The sequence below is a fragment of the Formica exsecta genome, unplaced genomic scaffold (assembly GCF_003651465.1).
Source record: "Formica exsecta isolate Colony F162 unplaced genomic scaffold, ASM365146v1 scaffold614, whole genome shotgun sequence".
Classification (NCBI taxonomy): Eukaryota; Metazoa; Arthropoda; class Insecta; order Hymenoptera; family Formicidae; genus Formica; species Formica exsecta.
In genome coordinates, this window is record NW_021853375.1 from 719,414 (window position 1) to 730,048 (window position 10,635).

At 37.4% G+C, this 10,635-nt stretch overlaps 2 protein-coding genes across 5 annotated transcripts in view; one reads left to right on the plus strand and one right to left on the minus strand.

Moving 5' to 3' along the window:
* Positions 1-3,931: 3,931 nt before the first annotated feature.
* On the plus strand, positions 3,932-9,538 carry LOC115242630. Of its 4 annotated transcripts, XR_003885084.1 has the most exons (9): positions 3,932-4,070; positions 5,160-5,454; positions 5,574-5,976; positions 6,091-6,402; positions 6,483-6,888; positions 6,992-7,637; positions 7,785-7,871; positions 8,268-8,338; positions 8,409-9,538. XR_003885084.1 is itself a non-coding variant. In XM_029819060.1 (8 exons), the coding sequence occupies exons 3-7, from the start codon at positions 5,650-5,652 to the stop codon at positions 7,852-7,854; spliced, it is 1,761 nt and encodes a 586-aa protein (XP_029674920.1). In that variant the 5' UTR covers positions 3,932-4,070; positions 5,160-5,454; positions 5,574-5,649; the 3' UTR covers positions 7,855-7,871; positions 8,268-9,538. The 4 variants fall into 4 exon arrangements, 3 of the variants coding, with proteins under 3 accessions (XP_029674920.1, XP_029674922.1, XP_029674921.1); XM_029819060.1 differs by having other exon boundaries at positions 8,268-9,538; XM_029819062.1 differs by lacking the exon at positions 7,785-7,871.
* Positions 8,846-10,635, minus strand: part of LOC115242632 (ionotropic receptor 25a) — a 14,560-nt gene continuing 12,770 nt past the window's right edge. Inside the window, 2 exon segments of the mRNA XM_029819063.1 lie at positions 8,846-10,220; positions 10,295-10,514. Coding sequence (XP_029674923.1) covers positions 9,869-10,220; positions 10,295-10,514 — 572 coding nt within the window. The 3' untranslated portion in view covers positions 8,846-9,868.

The window sequence follows — 10,635 nt, forward strand, 5'->3', positions numbered from 1 at the left end:
TGTACTACTATCTCTTTCTTCTATATTTAAAAAAAAATATTAAAAATAAATATGTTAACGAAATAATGATATTGTTATGAATACCAAATAAAACATCGAGAAAGCATGCTGTTATCGATACCGTTTCCGAATTACATGCAGAACACTTTACATAGAGCTGTAATATAATTACATATGTTGTAATAAACAATCGCCACACAATTATAAACTTTATTACAAACTTGTAAAATTTCAACACAATTTCATATTATTAGATAATATTTTGTTTTATTATTATTATCATATCAAATAGTTAATTCGTATTTCAAAATGGATAGAATAAAAAAATTTCACGATGATCACAATTTAATTAATAATTTTTCAATTTAGATAATTATTCGACCTTATAATTGAATTAGAATAATAATTGTTCGACGAGAAAAAAATCGAGACACAAAGTAGTCTGGTTTTATGGAGACACTTTACTTGTCAATCCAAATCTTTATCGATCACACACGTGGCAATCGATCTTACGCTCCGGATGCTTTTCGGAAACGGTCGCGATGTTCCGTCAATGCCCGATTGACAGTGATTGCACATACCTGAGAGAATGCGACAATTACGTTTCCTAAAACTCAACGAACCCGCGCTCGATGCACGCGCGCATTGGATGGACAGAAGACGCAGGTACTACGCGACGGCCCGTTACACCTGGCCGGATACGGACCTAAAGATACTCCGGATACTGGACGCGGGTGTGTCCGTGCATTTATAAACGACAACGACGGGAAGGTCGGTATACTAATCGTGCTTGCGAATTCAATCACGAACAACGAACAAACGAATTTACCGTGTGCGTGTATACATGGGTATGTGTATGTGTGTGTGTGTGTATGTGTGTGATTACGTTGTGCGTGAGAGAGCGGGTCCCTGCTTAAGGACGGTGTGTGCGTGCGTGTTTTTCGGATATGTTGTGTATGTATGTGTGCCGATATTTGCGGTTATATATTATACGTGTATATGTCAATCAATCGGAACTGAAGAGGAACTAAAACGGAAAGAAATGAAACTATAGCGAAAGAAGGGAGCAGACAAGCGGCCAGTAGCTCTTCTACCCCTGGGCTCGAGACGGAACTGGCCCGTGGGCCGCTCCGGCGGGCTCGCGAGACCCCCATCTACGCGATCCCCCTTCTCAATCCCCCTTCTCCCCTTTCCCCGCTCACGGTAACCCTCTTCTTTCGCCAACAACCACCACCGCCGCTCGCCCCCTTTCACCCTCCTTCTCCTCCCCTTCCTCGATTGCCGCCCTCGTTTTCGCGCTCTTGCCGCCAGGAGTGCGTTTTCCTCCCTTCCGTACCGCCCCGTGCATCTCCCTCGAGCTGGGCTGGGTACTTCAGGGTTGGACGAGAGCAGGGCGGTGGTCGTTGAACCAGCGGTTGATGTCTGCGTCGTGTCGGTTGCGCAGCAGCAAAACGTCCCTTACTACCAACAATGTTGTCCCGCCAACCTCCCTTCTCGTCCCTCGTCCACTGTGCACGGGGTTGCAACCCCCGTGCACCCTGTCTGCTACAGCGCAGCTCTCGGACGGTTTCCCAGGAGAAGCGACTAACCTCCGGGAACCCGGGCGAAGGGAGAACGGAGTGACGATCGGGATGAAAATGCGGAGAGGCAAGAGGGACGGATCTGTGCAACGGAGTCGACGTGTACGCGCGTCAGTGAATTAATATCGGGATTCGCCGGGGCCGAAATGATTTAATTCCGGATTTTAATCCGGGCTTTTATCTGCGCCTCGATACCAGATTATACAATCGTCGGCCCTTTCTTTTTCGCCCTTTCTTTTATCTGCCGCACGCGGGAACGTTGCCAAGAACCGGCGACTGAGCTTTCCTCACATTTTTTGCTTTCTCTCTTATAAAGTTTAAGTATTTTATTGCCTCTGCGAAGAAAAAAACATTATATCGAGATTGCTAATTACTCGCGTTCATCTTATCTTTGTCTTCATATTTATTTTAAATTCAATTTATTGCTTTATTTTATATTATTTTTATATTATATTGCCGATTTAAAAAACGTTGTAAGTAAATTCTTATTCTTTTCTATTTCTTTGCATTAAACAAAAATAGATACGATAATTTCTGCTTTAAAATGAAAGACACTTCTGTATTGATCCGAGTTAAACGCAAAGGATAATTAATAATGCAATAATCTCAGAGATCTTTTCATTGTTTCCTGCCTGAACATTGAAATAATCAAAAGTAAATGTAATTTCAGGTAGATAAAACGTAAGAAATTGATGATTCTTTTTATCTTATTACTGAAATATAATAATAAAAAATAAGGAAAAAGGGGGAAAGATCTGAAAACTTTAGAAAAAAAGAGCGCTAAAGAAGATAAAAAGTAACAGATATTCATTGAGAGGAAAATAATCGGATGGGATTTTTCTGAATGTCGTGACTGGCTGCGTGATCAGCTCCCCTCCTAATGGATATTTTCTTAGATCGACAGAAACTCTAATCAATCTCATTACTTATAACATGATCATTTTTTCTTTACAAGATTACAACTGTACTGCCATGCTTTAAGCTGTTAATAAAACGAACAAGCCTATTTATGTAAAATTTAAATTCATCTGTACAGTAAGATAAAATTTATTATTGTTTTGTAATATTTAAATTTTTTATAGAATCAATATCCCCATACAGCACAGAACGTTGTAACAGCATTGCAGCAACATCGCAACATTGTAGCAACATTGCGACAATGTTGCCAATGTTGCTGCAATGTTCTGTGCTATATGGGTCATAATAGCCTTAAAAAAATTTCTCCATTTTTTATTTAAAATTTTTATATTATGTTGGGCAAGAGAGAGAAAGAGAGAGAGAGAGAAAAGCAATCTATCCCTTATTTTCATATAATATACGTACATGGTGTGTACGTATTCACTCGCACGTCATACATACATATACTTATTGATATATATTGTATAATGTGTGTGTGTGTAGGGGGAGGGGCGCGCGCGCGCGTATATTCTTTAAATTAAATATTTTTTTAACAGATGTATTAAACAAATATATTTTTTAAACAGATATATTAAACAAATATATAATATTAATTACATATATATAGTATTGTTTGCGCGCGCACACAATATTGGTGTATGCATATATATACGTATATTTATCAAAAGAAAGATCGATGAACTTTTATGCAGCGACAAGCAGTTTATGAACAGCGTGCTGCCATCTAACGTAGTCTTTCAATATCACATACACTTCCAAAATATCATTTTTCTCTTTCTCTCTCTAAGAGAGTTTCGTAACAAATGGTAACAAATTTTTATAAAATAAATAATAAGTCATCATAGAAATATATTATTCAGAACAATAAAAAATTCAATAAGTTTTTAATTGAGAACGCGTCATTTTTATTGGGCATTGTTTTGATATGTTCGAATAAAGTGCGTTTAGTATTATTTGGTTATTGGTTTTTATTTATTAACATATCTCTTACCGTGTTAAAAGTGGATATGCCAACGAAGAATCGTAAAAAAAACATATGCCAATATTGTATTCGATACGCAAAATTTCTTGCCATCGTTTTTTTTCGTTGATGTTTTATATTATACTCGCAAAAACAGCACAATATATACACATATACACATATTATAAAAAAATGAATTCCAATATGTGTGTTTTACTTACCGGATTCCAGTACATCGCGCTTCATTCGAAACGATGAACACAGCATTACTGCATCCCTTTTTCGCTGAAGAAACACTATTTTAAAACAGAATCTTATGCTCTCTTTTTCAGCAGATACTATATTCCTCCATAGTTTCACCTCTCTGTTTGATTCACATTTCGTCTTCGAAACAAGGCTTCGACCAATCGTCCCGCCAGCCGATGACGCCAAGCGCGCCGCGTTGCGCGCATGCGCTCTATCGATAGCCGTTACCGGCGCGAAGTTGCCGTTGAGCGCACTCGCGACTCCGCGCGGACAGTTGCGGAAGCTTCAGTAGCTCGCCATGTTTTTTACTGAGTGGGGTGTGTAGAAGAGAGGCCGGGGTGAAAATCATCTCTCGAGGCATGCAGGTACGTTGAAGAATTTTGAATTTCTCATTATCGCGATTGAGATGCGTGTCCAGATTCGTACATTAGCGCGTCCCATCGCGATTGCCGATCGCGAGTGCTTGATAACGTCGCGTTTCGTAACGTCGTCACATTGCACGGGCTCATGCCGTTCCGGGCAAGAGGTATGACTCAGGCAAAATTCTATAGCGCAATCGACAAGGTTATTTGCATTACACATATTCCGACCCTTTGCCAACAGCTCGCGGACACGCAATTGCGTCGCCCGCCTAAATTTGCGCTTATTTTCTCTCTCTCTCTCTCTCTCTCTCTCTCTCTCTCTCGCGCGCGCGCGCGCGCTCTCTCTCTCTCTCTCTCTCTCGCTCTTTCTTTCTGCGTGTCGAGTATTCACAATCTTCATGGCGAGATAACTCCGAAGAGATCGATGTATATATTGCGTTTTGTTGCACACGTCTGCATATCTATAGATAGATAGTACGTCTCTTTGACAATGGTCACAATGGTCTCAACATGTGTAACGTCGCAATGTGCGATTCTATTTACATATGCGCTATATGACTTCTGGACCTTGGTCTTTGTTTCTCCGTCTTCTCGGTACACGCGTTGGCAAAATTTATTATTCTGTGCACTGTGGTGTACACACTGTAAGTTGTCTATATATGACGACTCTGACGTATTTCTTTAAATAGATACAAATAAATATTAATATATTATCTTAAATATAGTAAAATAGCATATTTCATATAGAATATATTGCATAAATTTACAGCAATGTTGATAATGACCTCTAATGTGGAAGTGTATAAATAAACTTATATGTAGAGACATTTGTGAATCACTTCTATAACTATAATTTAATTTCCTTGATTGCATTCGCTATAACAAGTTTTCAAAGAAAGTTCATAGAAATTAATTGTTTTTACGTAGAATATAACTATACCAGATAAAAAATACCAAAAAAATTTTTTTTGAATGAATAAAATGTTATTTGGATTTTGCATACAATACTAAAAAAATATTAACTGTAAATGAAACAATATGTTTTTTCTAGCAAAACAATTATTTATATCATTTTTATTTCTTAATTTTCAGTGTCAAAATGGGAAGGAGACTATATATGTTATCCTTCACTAAGACCTGCCAGCCTCACTTCAATGATATATCCACCACCCATGCACAAGAACTAAATAATTTTTAAACAACGTAACAAACTTTAAGAAACGTTAATAATATTTCCGGGCAATTAAGAAACTTAATGTGTGAAATTCAAAACAAAAAGTGAAGAAAAAGGTTTGATAAGCCCGTTTAATAAGTCCAAGCGTTGTGGTGGTGGATTCTATAAAATTAAAAATTAAAGGACAATAATAAAATACCTTACTGTACATACGTGAGTTTAGATTTACATAAATTTTAAATATCCTTGTTGAACTTTATAGCTTTTCATTATGAAGTCATGACATTATAAAATGAATATAATCAATAAACCATGAATGTAATTTTTTGTAGGAGAGAAGATGATCACCCTGGAGGTAGTGGAGTTGGATAGAGTTTCTGGGTCTAGGAGGAGATTCATTAAGAGGGAATGAGGAATCCGGCATTGCATTTAGTCGGGATAGCGGCGTCCCCTGGAGGAGGTGAAGTCTTTGGTTCGCGGGCCGAGGAGGAGTTGCGCCAGTGGCTCGAGGCACGCCTGGACGCATTGGGGATTGACCCTGTTGCGTACTCGCGATTTGTGCTCAGCCTATTGCGCCGCCCCGACTCGGCCCTAAGTCCTCCAGAAGAGGCAATTGAGCTAGGTAGAGGCACAGGACGTCGCATACGTGCCCGATCTAAAGCAAAGCTGCCAACACATGGTGACGGGGAGCAACGACGAGCTGTTGTGCAATGTCTGACAAGTGCTGCTGATGATGTGAGTTTAAAATATAATTTATACTAAGAATATATAAAATCTCTAATTTTTATTTTCTAAAATGACACATTATGTTCTAACTGTATATAAGAAAAGCATTTCTTCTGCGTATAGAAATACGGAGTGGAAACGCTGGTTGATGAATTGTGCATAAAACTAAAAGAATTGGAAGGAGGAAGCTCGCATAATGAAAAAGAAGAATCTAAGAAATCTAATGGCGAACCCAAAACGAATTTAGAAGCACTCACACCTCGTGACAGAGCTCTTAGATACTACGCAGCATTCCCAGCCTTGCAATCTGTATCCATCAAAAAGTTTTCTCCGCAAAAAAATTTTGCCAATAGCAACAATAATAAAAACAGCGGAATTAATTTGCACAATAACAAAAATAATAGCGCTTGCAATAAAAAAAATAAAATGTCTATTGTAAGTATAATATTCTCCTATTTGTTTGGTGTTTTATATAGTTGTCAATATGGTAAATTATTTTTTTCCCCCTTTTTTAGAGCATTGAATCACAAAGATCAGAAGATAAAGAAAGTTTTGGATTCGCTAAATCAATGGAACGGGAAAGAGAAAAAGAACGTGAATTGGAACTCGATCAATTAAGATTAGCGCAGTTAAAGGCAAAGTTTAATGAAAACTTGGAAGCACTTTGGAATTCAGTACCAGGCAATGCACAGGACACAGCTTCGATATGGGCAGCTCCAACACTTTCCATTCCTTCTGGACCTCTATGGCCAACAGACACTACCAAGACAATCTTTACTTTACCTACTTCAAATAACGATTACACTACTGACACACCAAATCAAGACTCAATTGTTGACGAATCACCGCTTATCCCCTGGGATATAGATCTAATCAGCATTGAAGATAATGCAGATGAATACAGCAATAAAAATAAAGCAGGTCAGACATAATACATGATGGCAACATATAATTTATGAATAAAACTTAAAAAATTTTATTATTCTATTAGCAAAGATTTTTATATATTAATGTATCATTGCAGAATACAATATAAATTGGTCGGATTCAGTTACGGATGCACCCTGGTGCTGGAGAGGAATTGATAGCAACTTAGCTACAGGATTGTATTGTCACAATCCTCAAACAGGTAGTTGCTTCTTTCCAATGGCATCATGTAAAACTCCAATTGGAACTTGCAAACAGTCTCGTTCGAGTTTGAAGGTAAACAACCTTCCCGAACCAGACGAAGATTTATTGACTTCCATGCGTACTCACTTTCGTCCGATAAAGGACGATGGTCATTGGGCAGATGGAACAACGTTTCCCGTAAACAATACAGTAGAACGAGTTGCCTATCGGAGATCCGAATCAGGAAATTTGCTGTATCTTCCTGGCGGAGAAAGCCCTTATATGGAGTACCGGGAGAACGACGCGGTGATGCCGCCTGTGTCTACGAATTTAACGTTGAAGTTTCGAGTGCGTCAATGCGATAAAGGCGTCCAAACTGAGCCCGTACGATCTCCGGTCAAACGTCGCATCCTTTCCGAACAGGATCATTTTCGCTATTCTCCGATCGGAGGTGAAGATAGTGTTATACACGAACAAGAAAATCTCGAAAAAGATTCCTTTGGTTTGGATCAACTTGGCTGGGTACAATCGAGTGTACCTCTGCACAATGATAGAAAAAGGTAATGAATTTCGCTATAAGACACATATCATATATGCATCGCAAAAACAGTTACATGACAATTGTAACATTGCGTTGTAATTGCATATATTGATTAGGAGGAGGCGGCTTTAGAGATTAGATAATTTTTTTTTTTTTTATTATTAAGTGAGTGTGGGATCAATATTGCCAAACTGGGATACAAGACTTGCAATACAACACATAATCATTACAATTGAGTAATGACAAAAAATTGGTATTTATAGACAATTTATATCTATTGTGAAAGATAAATATTGATGTATGTGTAATTATTCTAGGTAATTAAAAAATTTGATTAGACTAAGTTAACCTAATCTAAACGTGCAATTATAATACATGCAATATTTACCATTTTTATTGAAAAATATTTGAATGAATTTTGACCCTTCAAAGAAAGTTGGAATAAATTTTTCTTTAAAATAGGACTCACATGCCCAAAAAACGAGCAAAGAGTTATAGCAGTAATTTTTCTATGAGTAATTGTCCTGAATTCAGTTGCAATTCCAAAATATATTGATAGTGCGTTTGGACAAAAGTTTTACAGACACAATTTAGTTTTGTTACACTATAATTGTATCTAATTATATAAATTATATCTTTTTTCTGATAGAAGGCACAGTAGCAGCTTTGGGTGCCAGCCACTGACGACTTTGCGCCCATTGACGTTGTGAACTGGATAATGTAAGCTGCTAAATAATTCTATATGACTGGAGATTTGAGGTTTAGCTATATATACTTTTTTTTTCGCAAGATAAAGAAGCGAATGATAGGTGCGTGAATGGGGGTCCTCTTGGCATGTGGAATTTGTTATGCATGTAACCAAGAAGGCACGAGTAAACCCCATCGTCACTCGTAATGAGCAACATGCAATCGAATACAAAACGAAACGCGAGGATATTAATTATTCATTTAGATAGTTATTATTAACCCTCTTTGTGAGATGAGTAAAAAGGAAAGGAGTAAAATGAGAAAAAAAGAAGTGTATATCTTGTACACAGTGTCTCACGTTGTAAGGACGTTGCAGACATAGTCTACGTGATTTAAGTTGTAGGTTGTTGATTATATTTTGTGATTTTTAAGGAGAGAACTTAGTACGCTGATTTTCTAGGAAATTGTAGCAAGCAATTTTGTTTCTCGCCCGACGTGCAGGCCAAGAGCATACTTATTCAATTCTTATTGATAAAAGGGAAAAAAAAAAAACGGATATTAGAGTTGGGAATCAGACAAATTCGAGAGAATAGTTGAGTACTTATTTTGAAAGCTGCACGTTTTGCAAATCGGGTATTTAATTAAAGTGCTGTTCTATTTTCTTGTTGTTTTTCGTAATTATTAATGGATTATCTTCTTAATCTCGTATTCTCCTAATTATAATTTAACTCCCTAGAAGATTAATCCTTCCCTCCATCTCCATCCTCTTTTCCCTCTCCCCATCTTCCAAATCTCCTTGTATCCAATGCTTTCCCTGTGCTCACCCTAAGAAAATCGAATAACTGAGAATGTACATGTAAAAAAAACGTGTAATTTAAAAACACATGCTTACCTCGCGAAAAAGGTACGCAAGAAAAAGAAAAAAAAATACAAGAAATGTTACTAGCATGCAAATGCCTTAGGAAGGAATGTTGGAAGATGTTGAATGTCGAAAGGAAATGTATAACTTATAATTGATTTTGTCTTTGAAAGAAATGATTTAAGAAGGATATGCAAAAATCGAATTGTGAAGGATGTCAATGAATGAAATGTGTCACTTATAACTGACCCTTTGTCTTCGAGGAATGATGTAAAAAGATGTGCAAATAAGAAAAAAACGGAATGAGCAAAAATATCTTTGCGCGAAATAATGTATGGAAAAGGACAAAATAAAGGCATTGCGAACATTACACATAAATTTGCAATCTTTTATCTCTTTGCAAATTTATTTATCCAAAAATTCCGAATTATATCCTCTCCTTTCAGGATAAATTACCTAAACCCACAAACACATGTATGGGATGATATATGCTAAGAGCATGCAAATTGATCTGCAAAGCTATCATATATTACAATACCGCTTCACTGATACATCACTATGAAGATTCATAAATCTAAAAAATATCGTATTGAAAATCTTATAGAAAATTAACACATTGTCTAAAAATAATTTCATATTTCTTTATGCGACAACTTTATACTTATTTTCTATATTTCACATATGTATACCCTGAGTAACGGAATTTAAAATCTCGATCTAAATTGCACCGGTTTATTTCCATGTGTGGGAGCGGGATATAAATTGAATCTTATCGGCTTGATTGTCTTCATCATCTTAGTTTTGGGAGACATTTTGGGATCTTTACGTAAGTCGCTAACTTTCGCACGATAACGATAATACCAATACTCGAATGCTAGTGTGAAGCAAGCAAAGACGATGCCCACAAAAATTACGAGGAACACACCGCCAATATTGTGGATACTAATACCGTCGCTCTGATCATTTTCTAAATCGCAGTTTTTTCGCGCAGGATTATGTTTCCACCATCTGTCCTTTAACTTTTCCAATCTTCTTTTGTTCAACAGTATGAGAATTCTGCAAGAAAGATCGATTTTAGAAAAAGATTGTTCTTCACGAGAGAAGATAAATACCTTTTCGTATATACGTACGCGTTATTAAATTGATCTTTCAATGGTGATCCTTGTTGGACAGCGATGGCGTACGGTTTCCTCGAAAATTCTTCCCCGACTTGAGTCAAATCGCAATTCGTGAGGATGAGATACTTGATGGTCGAGGCATCTCCGATAAAGGCGAATTCGTTATTCGCGTACGGACCTTCGCGTCGAATTCGCTTCAGAGCAGTTGGACAGCACGGTTTCCTCGAAAATTCTTCCCCGACTTGAGTCAAATCGCAATTCGTGAGGATGAGATACTTGATGGTCGAGGCATCTAGGCATCTCGCGAATTCGTTATTCGCGTACGGACCTTCGCGTCGAATTCGCTTCAGAGC

Excerpts from the sequence above, each read along its gene's own strand:
- LOC115242630 (XM_029819060.1), top strand. The coding sequence starts at position 5,650 with ATGAGGAATCCGGCATTGCATTTAGTCGGGATAGCGGCGTCCCCTGGA. Across the intron at positions 6,403-6,482 it reads AAAAAAATAAAATGTCTATT|AGCATTGAATCACAAAGATC; the intron begins GTAAGTATAATA and ends CCCCTTTTTTAG. Across the intron at positions 6,889-6,991 it reads CAGCAATAAAAATAAAGCAG|AATACAATATAAATTGGTCG; the intron begins GTCAGACATAAT and ends GTATCATTGCAG.